The sequence below is a fragment of the Lissotriton vulgaris genome, chromosome 11 (genome assembly GCF_964263255.1).
Source record: "Lissotriton vulgaris chromosome 11, aLisVul1.2, whole genome shotgun sequence".
NCBI lineage: Eukaryota > Metazoa > Chordata > Amphibia > Caudata > Salamandridae > Lissotriton > Lissotriton vulgaris.
The window spans coordinates 139,800,993-139,826,952 of NC_141699.1; the positions used below are offsets into that span (position 1 = coordinate 139,800,993).

The 25,960-nt window shown below is 51.1% G+C and overlaps 1 protein-coding gene across 8 annotated transcripts in view; it reads left to right on the top strand.

Moving 5' to 3' along the window:
• The window catches only part of PITPNM2 (phosphatidylinositol transfer protein membrane associated 2), a 1,044,200-nt gene that overhangs the window by 1,001,044 nt on the left and 17,196 nt on the right, over positions 1 to 25,960 (top strand). For all 8 annotated transcript variants that reach the window (XM_086942927.1, XM_086942931.1, XM_086942930.1 and 5 more), the window contains one exon: positions 7,097 to 7,225. In XM_086942927.1, coding sequence (XP_086799053.1) covers positions 7,097 to 7,225 — 129 coding nt within the window. The remainder of the gene's footprint in view (positions 1 to 7,096; positions 7,226 to 25,960) is intronic.

A 25,960-nucleotide genomic window follows, 5' to 3' on the forward strand; every position in this document is an offset into this window, starting at 1 on the left:
AGTCTCTAAACTGACCCGTACGGTGGGCACAGCTAAAGAACAGTGATTACCTTTGTCTGTTTCATGTATTTGTGGTAGAAGTGCAATTTTATATCATGAAGCTTCGTTAAATTATTCTTAGGTGCAACAGATTCTTTTTGCAGGGTTCCTGGAATTTAGTTCCATAAAGGGTTAGTCCAGAGATGAGAATCCCTGAAAGGAAGAGTTTATGGCAAGATAGAACCCTAGGAGCACAACCTTTGAGCAAGCATGCAAGATGCTAGAACCCGTAGCATTGCTCTCTAGAATACTCAATGAACCGAGGGTGTCTGGGGTACTATTAGACAGCGTGCCAAGGGAAGGATGCCAGTGCAGGACAGGCATGATCAGGGCATCCCAATTATAACAGAGTGTGGGTTGCCTTGGTTTGGATTAGGTGCAGTCTGCCAATACAAATGTTCAGTGATCTAAGGCAGTATTGCTGTAGTCGAATTTCGCAGATGTATTGATACACTATGAATAGGACAGTTTAGGATCAGATGTGAAAAATGTCCTCTGTTGTCAGGGGTATATAGCTGGTAAAAGGCAAAAGTGAGTGACTCATTCAGTTTGATCGGTTAGCGGAAGACAAGCTGTGAGTGTAGTGTGAACATTTTACATTGCACTCATATTCATTCAACTCAAGGCTGTATTCCACCAGACTATCCCTCTGGAACCAGTGATCGGTGACAGATGCACTTGCAAACACATGTTTGTGATGTAAGTTAAGGCCCACCTTCAGCCCTTCATTGGGTCTCAGCAGCAGTCATGGCTGTGCAACAGTGGAGCCTGCGTTCGATTCCTCTCTGCTGCTGCAACGTATTGAAGACGATCTGCAAATAGATGTTTTATTCAGTTCAAGATAACTAAGCATTGTTCTTTCTATGTCCTTTAACACTGGCCCACTGTCACCCGCTGAGGAAACGCCGAAAAAGAACCGTAACGTTCCATAAACTACCCAAGATCATTGAAATGTACCCACTTATCTTATGCCGGCATAGTACAAGGATTGTAATTTCTAAAATATTTCAGTTCATAGACAACACTATAGTAAAATATGCATTTTATGTAGTGTCACTTTGACATGGTATCATCAATGGATCAATGAGGTAGAAAGTATCTCCCAGCCACTCATAATGTCGAGGACAATCATTAAGTATTGACTTTGTTTGAATTCTTTACTCAGCCCAACTCTCAAGGACATTGATTCATTTGAGGAGAAGGAATCAAATCCCCCCCATGGATGAAACAGCAAAAAATGCTTTGTAGTGATATATGTATAATGTTAGTAATCTGTGCATTTACTTAGGTAATGCTTGTCTCACCTGTGTTGCTATCATGTAGCATTTGCTAACCCACTTCTGAAGGGTTGGTAGGGCTGGGCATCACAAATCTGTTTAAATTGAATTTATAGAATGATTACTACCCTTGACAAGGCGTTGAAGCTCTTTATGGCGGGAATCATGCTACCTGGGATCCCAAATGTAGTGATCCGTCGATTAGTTATTGGGGTTAGTTTTGCATGTTCATGCCATGCATTCACACCAATTTCTTTGTGGCACAATATTGACACAGAAGTGATCATTAGAGGGGGCTATGTGAAAAGAAATTGCTTGCTGGAATTAATAGGATAGTTATGGTTTCCAAAGAGCTTAAAACAGACAGGCATGAGATTTAGAGTAACTTGTATTCATAAGAGGCAGGAAGAAGGAAAACAGCGGCGCACTTAAAAAAAAATTGGGATGAAGTAAGTAAAAGTTTGATAGAATGTCAATTTGTCATGCAGGATTTTAAGGAATGTAGATAGTGGAGAATTTTTGCATGCACTTTGTAGATGTAAACCTGTTGAAAGACACCCCTCAAAATTCTGCTCCTATGAAATATAGCTTACACGATCTTTGAAGAGGCATTTAATAGGTGACACATATACTTCCAACAGTGTAAAGGAAGCCCAGTGCTTGTTGAGGCCCCTTTACTGTCAAGCAGTGCTACAAATCAGGACATTCCGTTACCTATAATTACAATGAGAACACCCCAGAGGCCCCTTTTATATACCTACTGCAGTTGTATATTTAACACTGTAAAGAATCATCGCTATGGTTTATGCAAATCATATGCCCCATACATAAACTATACCTCCCATATGAAGCATATGTTATGTAAACATGCAGCAACTTACAAATATAATAAGCCAATAGATGAACACATTGCAGCAGTCATTAGTATAGTCAGTCCATATTTGTGACTCATTCAACACCTGGTTCAGAAGTTATTGCCTTCTGCATCCACCTGAAGAGCACTTCAACAGAACTGACACCATGTCCGGCAGAATTGATGCGCCTGAGGTCTCCTTCACCTTCCAGCATGCACCCTGCTCGTATCTGTGCACGGGCCCTCTGAAAAGGGCAATGCCCGTAGCCAGTTCTGGATACTTAGCAGCCAGGGCTTCATATTAGCAGCCAGGGCTTCATATACTGACACCTGGGAGTGCACACAAATAATAGAAACAAGCATTTTCAATGCAATAGGTGTCGCATTATTAAAGTTTGAGCTATTGGTGTTGCATTATTTAGCAATGCCAATAGCTCAAACTTTAATAATGCGAGACCTTTTGCATTGCAAATGCTTGTTTTGAATTGGTCTAGCTATAGAATGTTGGGGTTGGGAACGTTCAGGGAGGGAGGGGGAGTTAAAGTTGGGAGGGACGGTTGCGGAAGAAGCTCTCATGACTCTGCTCAATTAATTAACTCAACTCCTTTACCTCGTATCCTGTAATGATTACAACTGATCCAACACACATACACTGGTGCCGTTAGCCACAACATTTAATTTGCCGTACTTTTTACAATCGCCAAACAGCAAACACAGGCCCCTGACGCATTAAACCTTTTGGTATATTGTCAACCCCACACCGGGGACATTGCTGCCGCAGCGAGCACCCACAAACAGAAATGACGAGCACAGGCTCTCGGGTTCTCATCCCCCCAGCCCGCCGAGACCCTTCAACACTGCACGCCCCCACCCCAGCCCCGCGCGCCTGTTGCCCTCGGGGCACGCGTCACCGCACCCGCCGGACAAGCCGATAGTAGCTGGGGTATGATTTGCTAATGTGAGGTAAAAATAGCCGGACAGGACCGGTGCCTCGGGACAGCCGCCAGCGCACTCTGCGCCTGCCAGCGAGGACACACGGGCACGCGAAAATGGCCCGGACATGGGTGAGCTGCTGGTGACCTACATGCCCACCATCCGCGAGCCCAAGACCGGAGACTGCATGAAAGCAGCGATGCGTCACTTATCAGTGCGCACTCCTTGCAACATTCCTGATGCGTCATATTTAATGTATGAGGCATCATGTCGCAAGGAGTTACAGATACGTCAGTATTTCTGACGTATCTGTAAGTGCAAAAGTGACGCATTGCTGGAGTGTGTCACAAAAGTGACGCAACTCCAGCATTGCATTATTTCACATGGGGCAAGCCCCATGTGAAAGGGCCTGTGTCAGTCTTACGCCTGCTGTGAGGCAGGCGCAAGATTTTGACGCAACTGCGTCCTAAAAATTACGCAGTGAAATCTCATAGATTTCACTGCGTCACTTCTACGACCCTTCCTTGCGTCAATACGACCCCCCTGCATACATTATACCTGGCGCAGGTGTAATGTGGCACAAGGGTTTACAAAATGACGCATCTACCTAGATGCGTCACTTTGTAAATATGGCGCAACAAGGCGCATTTTTTACGCCACTGGTGCGTCACAAAAAGTGACGCACCAGCGGCGTAAAAGTGACGCACTGCCTCATAAATGAGTCCCCGAGTGCGGCTTCTCCTACGACTCTCCGGTGAGCACGCGGCACGAGCACTTGGGGGCGGGAGTCAGGCAGCGCGCGCGCCGGATTTCCCCCCTCAGTACAGCCCTCTGTACACTCCACGCGCTGCATGCCTCCACCTTCCGCCCCTACACACGAGTTTGGGGTCCTCTGCTAGACGCTTCTCAGGGCAGGGGACGGTCACTCCTTGAGTGCTCGGTTACCTCTGCAAACACCAGCGCCCCCTTTTAAGCATGCATATAGTCTCCTGGATACATACAGGCTACATCCCCTCCCTCTATGCAGAAGTCACATCTATGCATTCCCTCTAGTCCTAACTCCTTGTTTGCATCAGTGAACGATGCCAGGCATGATCTTCTGCACCCCACCCTCAATAATTGGTTTCAGACCACGTGTCCCAAGGCTAGGCCCATTGCGAGACTGCAGCCTAGCCTAAAAGTGGCCCTTTCAATTAATTGAACACGAAAGGAAGCAAGGTGAAACTTCTACTCTCAACACAAGGATGGGTTTAAAAGATACGGCACACGCACACTAGAAGGCAGGCGGGCTCTGGTGAGTTTGTCCAGTGGAGCTCTGCAGAGGTGTCAGAATGAGCTGTTTTCGTTCTGAATATGTTTTGGAATTTGAGGTCCGGCAGGCTGTTGACTAAAGTTTTTGAGGACAGGCACTTAAATTCACAGCAATGCTCTCATAGCCTGCGTGTTGTACCTTTGTTTTTAAAACCTGTTGTTTACACCATATCCGAGATTTCTACAAAAACTAGTCATTCATATACACTTCAGTTGTTGAGGCAAGTTCGACTCAAATACGCGGAATTAAAACAAATTTGTCTTCCTCTCAACTTTCTAAAAAGTGTTTTGTTTTTCTGCTCTCATTTGGTTTTTGCTTTTAAAAGTCTAACATTGAAGATGTAATAAAAAAAGACGCCTGCGAGTGGTGCCCGCGCGCCACAGCGAACATGTGTTTTCAATTATCGCACCCGTGTCTGGGCACGATAATTGAAACCACATGGCCTTTGGTGCGCGTAACAGACACCAATAGCCAATGGGCGGAGCAATGCGCCCGCCTTTGGCCTATTGCGTGCTCTGTTTAAAAAAACACGCACTCAAAGGCCAATCGTGGATGCCAAAAGGAAAAGCACGCGCACAAGTGTATGCAATTCCAGGCTCCATTTCTAAACCCCCTACAAAAGTGCTGGCCTGCGCGAGCAGGGCTGTGCACTGCATCGCGAGGGGCGAGCCCTTAAAAGCAAAACTGTAAGCCCAGACGTGCTGCTTGTTGAAGGTGTCACATGACACGGAAGGCAGTCACTGGTCAGCATCATCTCAAAAGAGCATGTGGAGCATGGCCTATCACATGTCAGCGTTAGCACTGGCAGGCTGGCAGCAGTGAGCAACAGTCGATCACGTGCATGGATCGCCTCAGAAAGATCCAGGTAAAGGTGAAACACCTCACAGATGTACGGGTTTATTTCAGATTTCGTCAGACCAGTGTCGAGACTCACAACAGGATCACATCTGAAGGGCTAGCAGGGCAGAATCAGTCATGAGTTAGTCTTGCATCCGAAATGGTGATAGAGATTTGGAAGAGAGAGTCCTGTCCTAAGCACCCTCTTTTATCCGATACTCCACACCGAGCACTCCTGTGGGGTATGATGAAAATTAACTGAACTCAACAGAACCTGGGTATCTGTTGTACCCCAACAGGTCTCTTGGTACTACTGAGTGAAAGTAGATGTGCATTGGTGGAAAACGTGATCATACTTATTTTATCAGCCTCAGAAAGATAAAAGACTGAGTGGACCTGCTGGGTTATCAACTGGTGACCGTGTGATCCTATACAGATCTCTGCAGTGGATGCCTTAGTCCATTTGCCACCAGCCCCTGCTTAGAAGAGTCATATGACAAATTTTAAAAAACAAGCCCTGTGTACTAGTGGCTAAATGTAAATTTGGTAGCTGAAGACCTGGGTCCTAATCCCGGCTGCGGCAGGTGGCCAAAAATGTTTGATTCATGGAAAACCTCTTTATTTTCCATCTCTCAAACTGCAAATATGTGTTGTGCAAGTATGACCTGTCTGTCTCTTAATGTCCCAATCCATGTACCAACCCACAGCTCTCCACTCCTCATCACTACCGTTTTCTGTAAGACAGTCCACCGCTGATATATTTTAAGGCTTTCAAAAGATCCAATTGAAATGAAAGCACAATTTCTAAAATGAAAATATTTTTTCAACTATTTAGACATTTATAGATTACAAATATTGTGTGGGGTTTTTCTCAAATATATTTAATTGCTTCAAAAGTCTTACATTTTCGGTAGTTGGTTTTCGTGATAGAAATTTGACTGTATTAATATGCTTTTTATGAGGTACCAAATCTTAGGTAACCCATGAAGGGCCATGTAGACAATATTCATTGTGTTTTGTGATTTTAACCACTGACTATATAACAGAGGTCTATTTAGATGCATGTGTATACATCTGGCCCATTTGGATGTACACTGAAAACCCTTCTTCTGTAATGTACACATGTAGACATGTCTGCGCGCCTATTTTGCTTTTAATACCAATTAGCTATGAGCTTGTATGTATCTATATTTTTGTATGATGTTCAAAATCTGCTTTTTATAGCCTTCGTTGTACAGAAAATTGACATACATATCTTTCTATAGACACCAGGGGGCACATTTATAATTCATTCACGTAGAAAGCCACCTAGCTTAACTAAGTAAAGGGTAGGAATATGCTGTATTTACTATTATATAGCATATTCCTGTCATTTCCTAGCCCTGGCACAATTTTGACTGCCTAGGGCCAACGTAGTCACCCTTGCATCATGATGCAAGGGGGCCTGCATTGTGGGCAGGATTGTTTTTGGGCAGGAAGGGGAACCTTCCTGCACAAAACAATCCTGAGAGGCATTTTCCTCTTGCATTGCTATTTCTATTCCGAATCAAGGATGTTACTATATAGGAAGGAGGGTCCAAACCTGGACACCATGGGCAGTTCCATGCCCGACTGATAGAATAATACCAGAACTCATGAATAATTCCGGTTTGATTTGTAAGATAATGCATCCCATGTAGATATAACATATCCCATGTAAATTCTGGTATGGGTCTGCCCTTGTGTAATATTGAAAGACACCGTAGCCTTACAGGTTAATCAAAGCTGTAATGGCAAAACTAGCATTGCTTTCAGTTTGTGAACAAGAGACGTTTTCCTTACTCTTTCACTTTTACCTTTCCACAGTTGCACATGAAAGTTCATGCAGCGTATGGTTCTACCAAGGATATTTCCGTATACAGCACCATCGGTCTGCCGCCTGCACAAATTTATATTGTTGGTCGCCCAACCAAGAAATTACAGCATCAGTGTCAGGTAATATCACTATGCTTTATATTGTTTTGGGTGCTCGAAACCAAGTGTGGGTTATTGGTTCTTACCCTGCGCCTTACTTACCATTGTAATTGGCACTAGCAAATCTAACGTTGTGTGTTAGAGGAAAAATTGGTAGATTTTATTCGCAAATTCTTAGAATGTTTAGTGCAACACATTTCTACACCAAGTGAAATAACAAGCCCGCCCAGTGTCTTTCTGTCTTTATCACTGCAAGTTCAATAACACTGATTAGGAGTTGTGCAGAAGGAAGGCACCACAACTTGTATGCCTTAACTAAGCCAAATTTACAAAGCACTCAACAGGGTCATTTTTTTTTGTCAAATCTGTTTTTATTGTTTTAAGGTTACACTTTACAGCACAAGAATCACTTATAAAAGCTCACAGTCATATACAGGTAATTCGTCAATGCATTAGCGCATGGTCATAATATGTTACATGCGTTCAAGCTTTACTATGAATAGAACTAAAGATGCTCACCCATGAGCTAACTGAACTACATTTTGCCAGTCCTGATGCAGACTCTGAGGCTGCCAATGAGGACCGGTGTGCTAACCTCTCAATGGTCTGTGCGGTCCAGGGCTGACCCTCCGTCTTGGGCATGCAAACAGATAGTGTATATATGAAACAAGAAACAATAACAGTGGCAGCAGAAACCATATGTGCATTTAACTCCCTCTCTTTGCCCCCTTGTCCCGAACTTCCACCCCCGCCCGAGTTGCGTGCGCTCTCCTCATCTGTGGCTGCCCTGGCATTGTTGCCCTCATTTCCTGGTGGAGCAGGAGTAAAGCGTCACCAGATTATCTCAGCAGGAGAACGACCTGTGGCATGCACCCACCCTTGTGTCAGTGGCGTAACGAAACATGAGGGGGCCCCCCTGCAAACTACGTGGAGGGGGCCCCCCTCCCATCCTCCATGCCTGTCTAGAGCTCTCAGGCCAGCGACCCGCCATACTGCAGGGGATGCGGCGATTGTTACGCCACTGTCACCAATGCAGCCGTTAATAGTAATACTGGATGGTGGAGTTAAAGGTTGGGCTTAGTCTGCCAGCAGGCTGTCATAGGTGGTGGTCCATTCATTACAGGGTCCCTGCCATCAGTAGGCCGGGGAAGTTTGCCCAATTTTAGGTGGGTTTCCTGATGCAGACTCCTGTCATGATATACAACATCGGGCCCACTCATCGTTTAGTTTTGACAAAAGTGCATTCACTGCTCCTTCCCGTTTCCGTTTTAAAACATTGGACAATGCGACAATGCAGTATTTCAAAAGCAGATATAACTACAAAGAGCACATTTTGATAATACATTTTTATTTTTATTAGACAATAGCAATCTTAAGAGGCATTGCATAGCTTCATACACACTTTGACCCCAATTCCATCACAGTCTCTCTCTCTGTCAGTATCTCTCTTTCAGTCAGTCAGTCTATCTCTCTCTCTCATTCAGTCTCTCTTAGTCAGTCACTCTCAGTCAGTCAGTCAGTCTCTCTCTCTCTCTCTCTCTCTCTCTGTCTCTCTCTGTCAGTCTGTCAGTCAGTCCCTCTCTGTCAGTCAGTCTCTCTCTCTGTCAGTCAGTCAGTCAGTCTCTCGCTCTCTATCTGTCTGTCAGTCAGTCTCTCTCTGTCAGTCTCTCTCAGTCTCTCAGTCAGTCTCTCTCAGTCGGTCTCTCTTAGTCAGTCTCTCTCTCTGTCAGTCAGTCTCTCTCTCTCTGTCAGTCTCAGTCTCTCTCTCTGTCAGTCAGTCTCTCTCTCTCAGTCAGTCTCTCTCTCAATCAGTCTCTCTCAGTCTGTCAGTTTCTCTCTCTTAGTCAGTCTCTCTCTCTCTGTCAGTCAGTCTCTCTCTCTGTCAGTCAGTCTCTCTCTCTCTCTGTTAGTCAGTCTCTCTTTCTCTGTCAGTCTCTCGTCTCTTTCTCTCTCTGTCAGTCTTTGTCAGTCAGTCTCCCTCTCTGTCAGTCAATCTCTCTCTCAGTCAGCCAGTCTCTCTCTCTCCCAGTCAGTCTCTCTCTCTCCCAGTCAGTCAGTCTCTCTCAGTCAGTCATTCTCTCTTTACCCCAGTCAGTCAGTCTCTCTCTCGCTCTGTCAGTCAGTCTCTGTCAGTCAGACTCTCTCACGCAGTCAGTTTCTCAGTCAGTCAGTCTCTACTCTCTCTCCATTCTCTCTCTCAACTCTGTCCACTCTATCTCTACTGTCTCTCTCTCCAGGTCTCTCCTCTGTCTCTCTCTCCAGTTTCTCTCTCCACTCTCTCACTATCTCTCTCTCCACTGTCTCCCTCCACTGTCTCCCTCCACTGTCTCCTTCCACTGTCTCCCTCTACTCCCTCTCTCTCCACCCTCTCCCCCTTCTCTCTCTCTACTTTCTCTCCACTCTCTCTCCACTCTCTCTCCACTCTCTCTCTCCACTCACTCTCTCCACTCACTCTCTCCACTCACTCTCTCCACTCACTCTCCCTCCACTCACTCTCCCTCCACTCACTCTCCCTCCACTCACTCTCTCTCCACTCACTCTCTCTCCACCCACTCTCTCTCTGCTGTCTCCCTCCACTGTCTCTCTCTCCACTGTCTCTCTCTCCACTGTCTCTCTCTCTCCACTGTCTCTCTCTACTCTCCACTCTCTCTCCACTCTCTCTCCACTCTCTGTCTCTCTCTCCACTCTCTCTCTCTCTCTCCACTCTCTCTCTCTCTCCACTCTCTCTCTCTCTCCACACTATCTCTCTCCACACTCTCTCTCTCCACTCTCTCTCTCTCTCCACTCTCCACTCTATCTCTCTCAACTCTCTCTCTCCCCTCTCTCTCTCTCCACTCGCTCTCTCCACTCGCTCTCTCCACTCGCTCTCTCCACTCGCTCTCTCCACTCGCTCCCTCCACTCGCTCCCTCCACTCGCTCTCTCCACTCGCTCTCTCCACTGTCTCTCTCTCCACTCTCTCTCCACTCTCTCTCTCTCCACTCTATGTTTCTCTCCACTCTATCTTTCTCTCCACTCTCTCTCTCCACTCTCTCTCTCCACTCTCTCTCTCTCCACTCTCTCTCTCTCTCTCCACTCTCTCTCCACTCTCTTTCTCTCCACTGTCTATCTCCACTCTCTCTCCACTGTCTACTCTCTCTCCACTGTCTCTCTCCACTCTCTTTCTCTCTCTCTCTAGCCACTCTCTCTCTCCACTGTTTCTCTCCACTGTTTCTCTCCACTCTCTCTCTCTCCACTCTCTCCCACTCTCCCTCACAAAGTAGTGTGCGTTCCATGGGTGTCGGCAGAAATGTTTCCAGGGGGGGCACATTTTTAACTTCATCACCATCGCCCTTGCACCCTTCTCTCCTCTGCCTTGCACCCTTCTTGCCCTCCCTCTTGCACCTTTTCCCCCTCCCCCTTGTATCCTTCTCCCCCTCCCCTTGTACCCTAGTCCACCTCGAACATTTTTTCTACCTTGCACCATTCTCCCTCTGCCTTGCACCCTTCTCCCCTCTGCCTTGTACCCTTCTCCCCCTCCACCTTGCACCCTTCTCCCCCTCCGCCTTGCACCCTTCTCTACCTTGCATCCTTTTCCTCTCTGCCTCGCACCCTTCTCTCCCTCCGCCTTGCACCCTTCTCCTCTCTGCCTTGCACCCTTCTCCCCTCTGTCTTGCACCCTTCTCTCCTTTGCCTTGCACCCTTCTCCCCTTTGCCTTGCACCCTTCTCCCCTTTGCCTTGCACCCTTCTCCCCTTTGCCTTGCACCCTTCTCCCCTCTGCCTTGCACCCGTCTCCCCTCTGCCTTGCACCCGTCTCCCCCTCCGCCTTGCACCCATCTCTACCTTGCACCCTTCTCCTCTCTTCCTTGCACCCTTCTCCCCTCTGCCTTGCACCCTTCTCCCCTCTGCCATGCACTCTTCTCCCCCTCCGCCTTGCACCCTTCTCTACCTTGCACCCTTCTCCTCTCTTCCTTGCACCCTTCTCCTCTCTGCCTTGCACCCTTCTCCCCTCTGCCTTGCACCCTTCTTCCCCTCCACCTTGCACCCTTCTCCCCCTCCGCCTTGCACCCTTCTCTACCTTGCATCCTTTTCCTCTCTGCCTTGCACCCTTCTCCCCCTCCGCCTTGCACCCTTCTCCTCTCTGCCTTGCACCCTTCTCCCCTCTGTCTTGCACCCTTCTCCCCTTTGCCTTGCACCCTTCTCCCCTTTGCCTTGCACCCTTCTCCCCTTTGCCTTGCACCCTTCTCCCCTTTGCCTTGCACCCTTCTCCCCTCTGCCTTGCACCCGTCTCCCCTCTGCCTTGCACCCGTCTCCCCCTCCGCCTTGCACCCTTCTCTACCTTGCACCCTTCTCCTCTCTTCCTTGCACCCTTCTCCCCTCTGCCTTGCACCCTTCTCCCCTCTGCCATGCACTATTCCCCCCCTCCGCCTTGCACCCTTCTCTACCTTGCACCCTTCTCCTCTCTTCCTTGCACCTTTCTCCTCTCTGCCTTGCACCCTTCTCCCCTCTTCCTTGCACCCTTCTCCCCTCTGCCTTGCACCCTTCTCCCCCTCCACCTTGCACCCTTCTCCCCCTCCGCCTTGCACCCTTCTCTATCTTGCACCCTTCTCCTCTCTTCCTTGCACCCTTCTCCTCTCTGCCTTGCACCCTTCTCCCCTCTGTCTTGCACCCTTCTCCCCTCCGCCTTGCACCCTTCTCCCCTCCGCCTTGCACCCTTCTCTTCTCTGCCTTGCACCCTTCTCCCCTCTACCCTGCACCCTTCTCCCCCTCCGCCTTGCACCCTTCTCTACATTGCACCCTTCTCCTCTCTTCCTTGCACCCTTCTCCTCTTTGCCTTGCACCCTTCTCTTCTCTGCCTTGCACCCTTCTCTTCTCTGCCTTGCACCCTTCTCCCCTCCACCTTGCACCCTTCTCCCCTCTGCCTTGCACCCTTCTCCCCTCCGCCTTGCACCCTTCTCTACCTTGCATCCCTCTCCCCCTCTGCCTTGCACCCTTTTCCCCCTCTGCCTTGCACCCTTCTCGGCCCCCCTCCTCCCCTCCTGCGGATGCCCATGGTGTGTTCTAACAAGAGGGCTTACCTGAGGGCACCATTTTGCTGCCTTGTCCCTTCTCATGTGAGCTTTGCCCTGGAGAATGCTCTCTCTGGGGGCCCCCACTCCCACCCTTGTCAGGGTCCCGAGCACTGCTCTGTGCTGTCTCCTGCTCTTGCTCTCTGAGGCCCCCACCCCATCCTTGTCCCTGTCTCTTCTCTTCTCTTGTGGGGTGGGCTTTGCTTATGGAGGGGAGAGCGTTGGGGCCGGGCTCTGAGCTGCCTCAGAGGGGAAGTGGAGAGTGCTGTCTCTGGGGCCCCCACCCCACCCCATCCTTGTCCCTGTCTCTTCTCTTCTCTTGTGGGATGGGGCCCCCAGCCCATCCTTGTCCCTGTCTCTTCTCAGGTGGGGCCTGTCCCTGTCTCTTCTCTTGTGGGATGGGGCCCCCACCCAATCCTTGTCCCTGTCTCTTCTCGGGTGGGGCCTGTCCCTGTCTCTTCTCTTGTGGGATGGGGCACCCACCCCATCCTTGTCCCTGTCTCTTCTCTTCTCTTCTCTTGTGGGGTGGGGCCCCCACCCAATCCTTGTCCCTGTCTCTTCTCGGTGGGGGCCTGTCCCTGTCTCTTCTCTTGTGGGATGGGGCCCCCACCCCATCCTTGTTCCTGTCTCTTCTCTTCTCTTGTGGGGTGGGGCCCCCACCCAATCCTTGTCCCTGTCTCTTCTCGGTGGGGGCCTGTCCCTGTCTCTTCTCTTGTGGGATGGGGCACCCACCCCATCTTGTCCCTGTCTCTTCTCTTCTCTTGTCTTGTGGGGTTGGCCGGGCCCCCACCCAATCCTTGTCCTTGTCTCTTTTCTTCTCTTGTGGGGTGGGGCCCCCACCCCCTCTGTGTCCCTGTCTCTTCTCTTGTGGGGTGGGCTTTGCTTATCGAGAGGAGAGAGTGGGGGGCCGGGCTCTGTGCTGCCTCAGAGGAGCAGTGGACTGCTGTCTCTGGGGCCCGTCCTTGTCCCGGGCCTGGGCCTGCCTCCGGCTCTGACTGAAGAGAAACAATGTTGATACTTTGTTTCTCTTTAGTCAGAGGGAGGGGGTGAGGGGAACGGAGCAGGCTGCACCTGCTTCAGACACAGAGGGAGAGAGGCTTGCTTCAGCGCAGGCCTCTCTCACAGCCCTCAGAAGAGCTGAGGGGGCCGGCCCCCCTGGGGGCCCCCTTCATTAACTGTAGAGAGTGAGGCCCCCCGCACTGCGGGGTCTGCGGGGGCGTTTGTTACGCCCCTGCCTTGTGTACAACTCCCACACCCTCCATGTGGCTCGTGCGCCCCTCCCTGTCCGACTGCTGTAGCGTACCAAGCATCCGCTCCCAATGGGTCGCTATGGGTTCCTTCCTGAGCCCTAATGTTTCCTCCCTCCGAATGGCGGTCCACTCTGCCCTAGCCCACACCTGAAATGAGGAACTCCATGCCCGCGTACACGGCAAATCATGCGACTTCCATCTCCTTGTAAGGAGGCATTTTGCTACCACGAGCCCCAGGTCCAAAAAACAGGATGACACCTTATCCTTGGGGAATCTCTTGAAATGATGCAGGAAGTACTCTGGCCCATCAAAGGGTATGGTTCGTCCTGTGCAGCTCTGCAGTAACGCACTAATTGCGCGCCAGTAAGTGCCCAGCCCAGGAAACCTCCACAACATATGCAGGAACACTGCCCCCAACTCGCTGCATTTAGGGCAGAGCGCATCATCACGGTACAAATACTTATTAATCAACTCAGGCGCTCTGTGGACAATAAAGAGCTGAATTTGGCCGAATCTCACATTTCTGGGGATGCGCACCGGACTTTTAAGTACCCTTTCCCATTCTTTGTCCGCTAGTGGCTGCCTAAACTAACCGCCCCGTTTACCCTTAATGATGCCGCAAACCAGCGAACCAAATGCCTGCCTCTCCCCATAACGTGCAGGTACTTCATAGTTACATGCTGTCTGGGCTCCGTGGTTACATCTCCCCACCTGGCGGTCAGCTTCGCTATCGATGAGCGGTGTACCCAGAACCCCCGGGTGGAAGCCCCTCCTCTGTTACCAGGGTCTCATATGTCGTGAGCTCCCCATCCCTGTATAGGTCTCCAAGCGTATGGATGTCAGCCTCCCGCCACTCCATGAGCATAGAAGCCGTAAGCACCCCTCCGCCACCAGGGGAGCCATCCAGAGGTATAGCTGGCGCATAAGGAACCGTGTTACGGGTGAGGTATAAAGCCCTCCGGTAGCACTTGTATGCCACTGCCAGGAGGAGCGGTGTTGGGCGCTCAATCACAGCTATGGAGTGGAAAAGTCTGGTTATACGCTCTAGTCAGTAATGCGGCAGTGCTGTGGCTGTATCGTCTCTGCCTCTATCCGCCAACCAGCGAGCGACCCATTGTAACTGAGCGGCTAGGTAGTAGTGTTCAAAACAAGGAGCAGCCAGGCCTCCCCGGTCTGTCAGCAGGTATAAGTTCGCTAGCGCCAGCCTATGTCTAGAAGTACCCCAGATAAAGTCCCATAGCATCTTATTGAGCGTATTAAAAAAGGGGGCCGGAATAAATAAAGGTAAATTGACAAAGTAGTACAGGAGGTGGGGAAGCATGACCATTTTGCCAAGCACCACTTTACATTTGGCCGTCAGTGGGAGTATGTTCCAGAAGCGTACCTGCGACCTAAGTGCTCCAACCGCCCTCCCAAAGTTCATATCGAACAGATCAGTTGGGTGGCGGTAGATCTGTATCCCCAGGTATCTAAAGGTATCCTCTTTCCACTGGACTCGTGTACCCCCGAGACGGTATCCCGTGTCCGCAGTCCCTGCACTAAAAGCATAAAGGTAGGATTTACCCGCATTCACACGGAGCCCCGAGATGGCTGCGAATGTGTGCAGCAGCTGGGCTAGCTGCTCGGGTATGTGCCGCACGTCTCTCAGAAACACCTCAGGTCGTCAGCATAGAGTGATACCTGATGAACTGCGTCTCCCATCGGTATACCATCACTGAGAGTCGCACGTATAGCTACGACTAGGGGCTCGATTGCCAGCCCGAACAGCAACGGGGACAAGGGGCACCCCTGACGGATGCCTCAGCCCACCGCTACCACCTCAGAGATGTAGGGGCCTAGCCGCACTCGGACTGTGGGACTTTTGTATAATAGGTCGACCATGTGGAGCAACCCCATGTCCAACCCGTAGTGTAGCAACACAGCTGATAGATAGCCCCATTCTAGGCAATCAAACGCCTTCTCCAGGTCCGGGATGAGGCATCCCGCCCTGGGCCACTCCGGCATGGCCTCAGCTGCCACCCGGAAATACCTCCTGAGGTTCAATGATGTGGACCTCGCAGGGACAAACCCGTTCTGGTCAGTATGGATTAAGTGGGGGACCACCGGCGCCAACCTTTCCGCCAGCACCTTTGCTAAGATCTTATAATCCACCTGAAGCATGGCCAGGGGCCTGTATGAGCCCAGAGCCGTAGGGTCCCTGTCCGGTTTAGGGAGGGAGACCAAGAACGCCTCCAGCATGGAAGGGGGCAGTGATCCTTCTTCCACCGCTTCGTTATATAGCTTATGAAGTATTGACGCCAGGGTTTCCCAGTAAGCTTTATAGTATTCGGGGGGCAAGCCGTCAGGCCCTGGGGTCTTTCCGGATGCCATTGACTGGATCGCCTCCCCGATTTCCTCCAACGAAGAGGGGCGTTAAGCGCCTCCTTCTGCTCTTCGGAGGCCGTGGGCAGATGGATAGAGTCCAAGAACCCCTCTAGAATGTTCATGGGGCCAATACCTTGGGCCCTGTATAGCTGTGTATAGTGATCTGTTAGGGCACGATGGATTTCGCTCTGTGTATACACCAGCATTCCACCCTCTGTGCGGAGTGCTCCTATCTGGGCACCGCACCCCTCTTGCCTTATCAACCAAGCCAGTAGGCGACCCGCTTTATCTGCTTTGGCGTGCCTTCTGGCCGTGTGCGCCACGTAGTTATGGCATCTCAAGCGCTCCAAAAGCTCCGCGTGTTGGGTACGGAGGTCCCCCAGCATGTGGGAATGCCTGCCCCCTCCTTATCCTTCCCGCTCATAACGCAATAACTCAGCTTCTAGGCACGCAAGGGAGGCTGAGAACATCCTGCGTATGTTCCAGGTGGCCCCTAAGCAATGCCCCCAGACGGCCACTTTGTGGGCGTCCCGCTCTACCTTGGCATTGCTCGCCGTCCCTTCGTTAATATCGAAATACGTGAGAACAGCTGTGCCCAGGGACGGGCAAAACTCTATATCCTCCAGCGCACTAGGCTGTAGCCGCCACGTAGGGACAGGCTGGCGATCCGCCTCCCTGCTGATCTGAAACCACAAAGGATTATGATCGGAGTGAGTCCTCCCCAGGTACTCCGATTGTGCAATAAGCGGGAGCAGAGACTGGGAACCCACTATCCTGTCCAACCCGACATGCAAGTCATGGACTGCTGAATAGTAAGAATAAATTATGTCAGTTGGGTGTAGTATGCGCACAGGTCCTGTAACGCCCAGTGTGAAAGCCAGTCCCTGAACGCCTGCGCATTGGACGCTACCGCTGCGGCACGAAGGTAGGTGGGAGACCTGTCCGACTGAACATCTATTACCATATTAAAATCCCCGCCAAGTAACCAAGGGAGCCCGACATAGGAGTGGAGGACCTGGGTCAGCTGCGCTAGGAAGGACGGTTGGTCTATTTTTGGGGCATAAAATGATCCCAGCAATACCTCCTGACCATTTAATTTCCCCCGCACAAAGGTATACCTGCCCTCTCGATCTACCCTCGCTTCTTCACAAATAAAGGGAATGCCCGCCCTTACCCAAATCAGTGTCCCTCACTCATGTGCCAAGAAGACCGTACCATAAATGTGCCCCCTCCAACGCCTGCAAAGCTTGTCAAGTTCCGTCTGGGTCATGTGGGTTTCCTGCAGGAGGGCAACGCCTACAGAGTGTCGCTGCAGGTAGAAAAAGATGGATTAACGCTTCGACGGTGTGTGCATACCACGTATGTTCCAGGTCACAATGTTACTGTGCGTCATCATTTATCTGGGTGAGTCATCACATCGCAGGACAAAGGGGCCACATCGGGGGGGTCTGGGTCCGAGGGGAGCGTATCAGTGTGCTGCAACTCAAACAAGGTAACAACTGCAAACAACGCAACTAATGGGGCAGATCCCCGAAAGGGTATACGTCCAAACATCAAAGGAAAACACAGGTAGGGGTGAGCTATTCCAGTGTTGTTCCTGGTGGGGTGTGTGTGCTGTCAGTAACTAATCTGCACTATTCCCCTTTCTCATGCCTACTGTGCTTGCAGGAGGTGTGCAATGTGTTGTAATCTAGTCTAACACGCAGGTCCGGTGTGAGCCACAGCTAAGGAGTCTGCGATTGTAGCACCTGCGCCATGTATCCCTCCCCCGCACAGCAAGCTGTCCCCCGGCCGTGCGCATACATCACATTAACTTTCAAGGGCACCTCCAATGAGCAACACATTTCAACAGCATGAGACCAGGCATATGAAAGATAAAACAGTGCACGGCGTGTATATGCTTGTAAGCCATGTATAGATGCAACACAGCACCGCACTATCACATCAGCTGGTCATCAGTCTGGGGTGTCACCACAGGCAAATTTGAGTCCTCGGAGAACACGGTGGATGGAGATGATGAGCCGCTAGTTCCCGGTTCACTCCGTGCGTGGGTCTCCATGAGGCTATTGTTGTGCACTGTCCCAAGGGTTGCCACCGCCTCGAAGGCTTCCTGACGTTCCATCCTGATCTCCCCTGGACTAGGCGCAACTGGGCCCGACCTCACATTCTGGTATGCCCCCGCTGTCTACGCTGCCTTGATCTCCTCTCCGGCCGGCTGCTGTCTTCTGAGCCTGGGGGCCTTGTACCTGTCCACTGCCCCGACTGCTCCAGCCAGTCCCAAACTTCCGACGGGGCTTCAAAGAAACAGGTACCCTCCTTTCGAGACCACTCTTAGGCGTGACGGGAACAGCAGGGAGTAAGGCAACTCCAGCTCCCTTAGTGGACGCTTTACTGCCATGAAGGTGCTTCACCGTCTCTGCACCACTGCTGTGTAGTCTGGGAAGATCATTACCCGATCGTTTCCTACATTCAGGTCGCCTAATTTCCTGGTTTCAAGTAGCACCACGTCTCTGTCCCGATAATTAAAAAGTTTAAAGAGAAACGGGCGGGGTCGGGCTCCCGGCTCGGGCTTCTGCGCTGGCAACCTGCGCCCTTTCCACCACAAACTGCTGCAACAGCGCCCCCCTGGGGCAGGAGATCGTGCAGCCAGGGCTCAACATACAGCTCCGGGTTCCTGCCCTCCGGAGGCCCAACACACGAACATTGTTGCGCCGGGAGCACCCTTCCGCATTTTCTATGCGGTCTTCGAGCGCGTGGACCTGGTTGATCATGTCTTGGAGCGCTATAGTGTGGTTTTGGACCATGGGCTAGATCTCCTGAAGTGTCTGGCTTTGTGTGCCAACTGTCTCAGCTAGTCTACGGTGATCGGCGTGGAGAAGGGTGAAATCCGACGTGACCTTGTCGATTCGTGTCTCTAGGGACTCCTTGGTTTGCTCCAGGGTGGTGCCGATCCGTTCCACCGCTGAAAGCACAGTGTCCATTTTGGCTGCAAGAGCCGCCGCTTGAGGTTCCATGCTTCCACTCTGGCGCCCCTGCGAAGGGTCAAGACTGTCGGCCCTCGGCTGCCCATGCTGCGACTTGTCCCGCAGCCGGCCCATCGCTAGTTGTTGCACCGTTGGCATCCGCAGACGGGCTTCAATTCAGGTGTGCGCGATCAGTTAAAGGCCACCAAAGCCCGGGCCTCTTCCTGTTATCAAGAGAGAAGTCTGTTGTGCCGGTCCGTTGGCAGAGCTGTCGGCAGGGAGAACCCCCCCTCCGCAAGCGCCAACCCGAGCCTGCAGTCAGGTCTGCAGCCGGCCGACTTCCTGTTGTTGTTGTCGGGGGCTAGCCACTCTGCACTAGCTACCAGCACTGTTTTTTTTTCCATATAGTCCGCCTTTTCCTTTGCAACACAAGAAGTTCCCGTCTTCTCCCCGCTTGCCCAGGGCGCCACACCGCTGCTCGAGCCTCTCTGACAGACTCGGCTTGGCCCCACCTTGTACACCTGACGGGCGCTCGCCTTAAGTTCACAGGAGCCTTGGGCACAGTCTCCCTGTGGCACCTCTGATTGTCCGGGGCCTCCTCTATGGCTGGTGTGACTCTCGTGTCAGAGGCGCACCACTCTAGCCACAGTCTCACTCAAAATGGCGCTGCCCAGAAAATGGCGCTCATGTCTCAATGCTTCAGCTCGCAGCTCGCAGCTTCTCAGGCCCCGGCGGCGAACATTCTCGCTCGGCTCCTCCGCAGTTTCCCACACCTCTGGGCACTCCAGGCACAATTATACTCAGTTTCCTCTACACTGGGGACCGCATCTAAGTTGTCTTGCCTGGCGTAATGGGTCTCGCCACCTATTTGCTAGCGGGGGGCCACCGTCCACTCCACTCTTAGAGCCCTGCACTTGGCGCAGTCAAGTCCGCTCCGCACAGGGGCTACCTGCAGGTGCTCACTGCTCTCCACAATAGCCGCCGCTGGGTATCCCTCCGGCAGCACAGATCAGGCACTCCACTATTGATCCAGGCTCGCGGCGCGCTCAGGCCCCGCTCCTCACCTCTCTGTCTGCTGGCTGCACCAACCCCCGCAGGCCTCCAGATCGTCCCCGGGGGCCCCCGCCTCTTGCGTAGTCACTCGGGGGTCCTTGTGCAGCGCAGGGCCAATCCAGGGCCCGAGCCCCAGCCTGCCTCCAGCAGCCCCACTTCACATCCACAGGTCGCGGGGCCATCCATTACCTTCTGGGGCCCAGGGCGCGCTTTCCTTTCCCAGGCCTCGCTTCATTCCCCGTCCACAGCTGCCCTCCAGGGCTCAGCCGTCAGCAAGTCCCGGGGCCGCAGATGCCCGCCCCTCACAGGGACGCCTGCAGAAGACTGCTCGGGGCGCAGGCCAGAACGTTTCCCTTGGCACCCGCTGCTGCCGCGGGTCCACCGCCACCTCTCGCCACAGAACCCCTAGGCGGCGGCAGGCCGCAGGAATCCACAGTGCACGGCAGGTCCCAGCGGCTCACCTTCAATGTAGACTCGTTAGGGCAACGTGCTTCGCAGGGCAATACTAGGCGAGCCCGCCAGTGTGCCCCCAGCCGTCTCGTAGCTCTGTCACGGGCCCCGGCGGCGGCCGTTACCTTCTGCCGCAGATCGCTCGCTTTCACCCTCTGGGCCGCACTTCTTGTCCAGGCCGCAGCTCTCTGTTCAGCGCCACCTGTCCAGCGAACTACCAGGCTTCATCGGCTCCTCACTGTGTCCCCGCACCAGTCCCGCTCAATAGGGGCATTGAGCACACCTCAGAAGGGATAAATAGTGGTGAACGGCCGGAGCATTAAAAACTCAGGTCCGCCATGATTGCCGGCTGGCCACACACCCCCTCAACAGGGTCATTTTATGGTATACATATTTAGGAAATTTACCTTTTGTGTGGTCTACCCGAATTATTTCTTTTTGTAGGATTGGAGTAACTGGCATAGTTTTAATTGGGGCACTAAGGAAATGGCTAAAGTTCCTCATGCAAGTGCTCTGATCCCTAAATATGATGACAAATTGGCCAATCTCAAGTGGTATATTTAACATTCAAGTACAAATACACAAATGTAGTGTAGGAAGTGCACCAGTGTCATAAGGATTATATGTAACATGTAGGCTGCATTGTGCATTTACACCACCTACATGAGTGACTTTAAAAACAAGCCTTCAGCCTTGCCAGCTCAACCCTAAACTACTATGATCAAATCAGTAGCAAGCCCATGTCAAAAGAAACTGTTTTTGACATTAGTTAAGTCACCTACAAGTTGTGGTTCAAAGCCCACAAGACAGGGTGCGTAATGTGCAAAACTGAGGTATGACTATTATTTATAGAGCAAAAGGTCCTGATAAGTTTCTTCCTCTCATTCAGCACAGGGTCATTTTAGTCAGGACGGACAACACAACTGCCATGTATTACTTACAGAAACAAGGTGGCACACACTCCCTGTAGTTGTCTTCTCTAGCTCAGAGCATTTGGCGGTGGGCGATACATCATGGAGTCCATCACCTCATAGAGTACGTACCCGAGGTGGACAACGACTGGGCAGATCTGCTCAGCAGGATGCATCTGCAAGTCCATGAGTGGGAACTTCACCTCCAAGTCCTCCTTTCGCTATTGGCAGCCCTCCCAAATAGAGCTGTTCGTCACTTCCAAAAATGCAGGCCTCCAGGCTTCCACATCCACAATTGATGTACAATGCACTATGAATAAACTGGTCAGGGATTTTCGCCTGTGCTTTGACACCTCTCCCACTTCTTCCATTCATGGATTGAAAGCTTTGGCAAACATCTCTCACTCTCATCTTAGTAGCCCCAACCAGCCTTGGTTCACCACCATGGCGGACTGGTCGTTGCGGGCACCGGGCAATCCCCCAGTGCGCCGCAAGGGTGAGGACCAGTTTTGGGCCCCTGGGGGCCGTTTTTGTCACAGCTGCAAAATCGGCAAAGAGCAGGGTCACACCCCAAACGGCCCCCGCCCCTTCCCCTGGGGGAGAAGATGGGGGGGGGCGAGCACTTTGCCAGGGCTGGTTTTCGTTCACAGTCCGGCCCTGTTCACCTCTCTTCTCGACCTCTCTCTAGTGCCTCATAAGACACTGCCCAACCGGCCTGATCTTCTCTCCCAAGCCAAGGCTCTCTAAGGCATCCCAACCCAAACAGCTCAATCTTGCAATTTGGCTCCTGAAGTCCTTGAATCTGACCATTCTTAAAGAAGCACGCAGGCCCACAACCAGAGCCAGTTGCAGCTAAGTGGAAACAGTTTGTGCATTACTCCATCCCTAAACACATTGATGCTCTCAAAGCAACAGTTCAAGGCATTGTTTGTTACCTGCTTCACTTGCAGAAGTCTGGACTGGCTTCTACTCCTCACACACTCCACTTGCTGCTTTCACTGCTTATCTTCTCCAAAACAGAGAACACATTTCGCTTTTCAGGGTGCCTGTTGTCAGAGCCTCCATGGAAGGGCTCAAAAGGATTATTCCACCATGGATACCACCCGCTTCTGCGTGGAACATCAACATTGTTTTCACTAGACTAATCACACTACACTACTGACCCTTACAGTTTCCTACCTGGAAGGTGGCTTTTCTGGTATCCATCACTTAGGTCATGTGTGTTAGTGTGATACAGACTCTTACTTGATTAACCTTTTTTTCAAATACACCACAATAGGGTTGTTCGCAGGACAACCCCCAAATTCCTACCTAAGGAGGTCTCTAGCTTCCACCTCAGTCAGACCATAGAACTCCCAGTGTTCTTCCCACATTCAGAATCAGTAGCAGAATAAGCTCTTCACATATTAGTTGTCAAAAGAGCACTTATGTATTACACTGACAGGACCAAGCCCTTCCATTTGACACAACTTTTTGTCTTGTTCTCCAAACCACACAAAGGACATGCTCCATCTAAGGCATTTACAGCATGCTAGCTGGTCAGATGTATACAGACGTGTTATGCTAAAGCCAAACGATCTATGCCTGCCCCTCCGAGACCTCACTCTACCCGCAAAAAAGGAGCTTCTATGGCTTTCCTGGGCAGTATTCCTATAGTTTACATCTGCAAGGCAACTACTGGTATAACCCTCACACATTTACAAAACATTACTGTGTGGATGTTTTAGGTCACCGACAAGCTAACTTTGGCGAGACTGTCTTTGGCACGCTTTCCAAATCTTCTGCAACATCCTCAGGCTAGCCACCACTTCTGGGCGGACTGCTTTACAGTCTATACACACAGCATATATATATCTATGGGTAAACAAGCCAAGAACGGTAAACGTTACTTACCTTGTAGGCATCTGTTTTTGGCATGCATTGCTGTAGATTCACAGGTGCCCACCCTCCTCCCCAGATGTTCGTAGGTGTTGCAGACATTTTTGTTTCTTTCAACTTTGATCCTTAATCTTTCCTTAGTATGGTGATCTTTCTGTATCTCTATGTTCCATCTATTCTATTCTATTCTATTCTGGGTTTGGTGAAGCGCTACAGCTACCCCGGCAATGGGGCTTCCCGGCGCTGGGAGACAAACACACACCCTATCAGACGGGGGAGAGGAGGGGGTCTGAGAGATACTCTAGGGGGCAGGGAAAAGGAGGGTCTTGATTGCTTTACGAAAGACAGAGAGGCACTCTATGGAACGTATGTGGAGAGGAAGATCGTTCCATAGCTTGGGACCAAGAACCTTGAAGGAGCGGCCTCCAGTACGACAGAGCTTTATTCTGGGTACTTTCAGAAGGAGTTGGTTGGAGGAGCGTAGCTCACGGCTAGGGACATAGGGGCAAGTCAGGTTTCGTAGCAGAGGGGGGTTTCCCTGTTTGACAATTTTAAAAATCGTAATGAGAGCTTTAAATTTGACTCTGTTTTCCACGGGCAGCCAGTGGAGTTTGCGGATGGTGGCTCTGGCTGAGCATCTGCGGGAAAGGCCGACCAGCGTTCTAGCCGCCGCATTTTGGACTCGTTGGAACCTAGCAGTTTCTGTTTTGTTTGCGCCTAGGAGGAGGACGTTCGCATAGTCCAGGCGTGATAAGATGGTTGCCTGGACAATCAGCTGGCGAACCTTTGGATCAAAAAAGCCGAGTATAGGCCTGAGATTTCTTAGAAGACCTATACAGGTGGCTGCCACCTTTTTGGTGTGTGTCTGGAAGCTGAGATTGGCATCCATCCAAACTCCCAGATTTTTTACGCTGGTTTTAGGGAGTGGGGTGGTACCAAGGGATGACGGCCACCAGTGCTCGTTCCATTGGCTGATGTTTCTGCCAAGGAGGAGCACCTCGGTTTTACCGGCGTTCAGTTGGAGGTAATTGTCCGTCATCCATTGTGCCACTGCTGCCAGGCCCTCTGTGAACTTGGACGCCGCGCTGGAAGGGCTTTCAGTGAGGGTAACGACCAGCTGGGTGTCGTCGGCGTACGATACCAGCGTGAGCCCCCACTCTTTGGCCACTTCCGCAAGAGGCTGGACATATAGGTTGAAGAGGGAGGGGCTCAGCGCTGAACCCTGGGGGACTCCCTGTGCTATCGGATGAGGTTTTGAGAGGAAAGGGGGGGCTGATACCCTGAAGGATCTGTCCTTAAGAAAGGAGCGGAACCAGGTTAGAGCAAGGCCAGACACACCGGCCATCTCCAGACGTTTCAAAAGAATGTCATGCGATACCGTATCAAAGGCTGCGCTGAGATCTGGAAGAATCAGCGCAGCACTTTGACCGGAGTCTAGAATCGTCCGGAGATATTCGGTGGTGGCCAATAGGGCAGATTCGGTGCTGTGGCCCGGTCTTAAGCCATTTTGGGATGGGTCCAGAATTCCATTAAGGTCCACATGTTTGGAGAGAATGCAGTTGACGTGGGCTTCTGCTATTTTAGATATCCAGGGGAGAAGGGATATGGGTCGAAAGTTTTCTGGCTTTGAAGGGTCCAGGGTGGGTTTTTTGATTATCGGTGATACCCAAGCTTGCTTCCAGGCTATAGGTACAGTAGCAGATGTGAAAGAAAGATTGAGGATGTCGATCATAGGGGGTAGGAAGAAGTCAAGCGAGTCCAGGAAGTGAGAAGGGCTCATAGGGTCCGCAGGGGAGCCGGATTTCACTTTCTTGCAAAGTTTAATCAAGTCAGTAGCCGTGATGTCCGGGATTTGGTTAAGAGGGGTGATGGTGGAGATTGGGTTCTTGGGTTCCCCAGAGTGAGGTGGGTTCTGCGGAAAAGTTCTGTAGATATTCTGGACTTTCTCTACAAAGTATGTAGCCAGCTGCTCGCATTGTTCATTGGATGCAATTTTGGGAGAGGGTGACCTGGGATTTTGTAGTTCTTTGACAAGTTTAAAAATCATTTTAGATGGGTTCGGGTTGGAACTGATTTTGTCAGCATAGAAAACTGCGCGGGCAGTGCTGATGGATTTGTGATATATTTTAAGCTTGGATAGGTAGTTAGCTTTGTCCTGACCGTCAAAGTTTTTTCTCCATTGACGCTCGGTTCTTTTGCAGTCCTTGCGCATGGCTTTAAGGGTGTCATCATACCAGGGATTAGAAGGAGTAGCTCGCCCTTTGGTTAGTTTGGCTGGAATGAGAGTATCAAGTCCACATGTGATCCAGGTAGTGAAGGAGGTATAGATCGTGTCTATATCCTGATTGGCTTCCCAATGGAATCCTCCTAGGGTTTCATGAAAAATAGGGGTGGAGAGCTTGTGCCATGGTCTTTTAAGGCGACCGTTGGATTCAGTTTTATACTGCCGTCCTGGAGCTGGGACAGTTAGTTTGATGAGGTAGTGGTCCGTCCATCCCATAGGAGTGGGGACTTCTGTGACTGCCTCTTGAATGTTGGTGAAAACCGGGTCTAGAGTATGGCCGGCTAAGTGGGTGGGAGCGTGAATGAGAGAGTTAAGCTGCAAAGCCGAGAGATTGGTGAGGAGATTAGCAATAGTGTGATCATTGGTTAAGTCAAAATGCAGGTTGAGGTCGCCTAGAATAGTGAAGTTGGCGGATTTGGTAATAAGCGCAGTAGACGTCTCGAGAAGGGCTTCAATGAACCTGGAAGCAGGGCCAGGTGGGCGGTAGATATATAGGCCCGACATTGTGAATTGAGGGCTAGTGCTAATTTTAAATTGAGCGCATTCACAGTCCGGG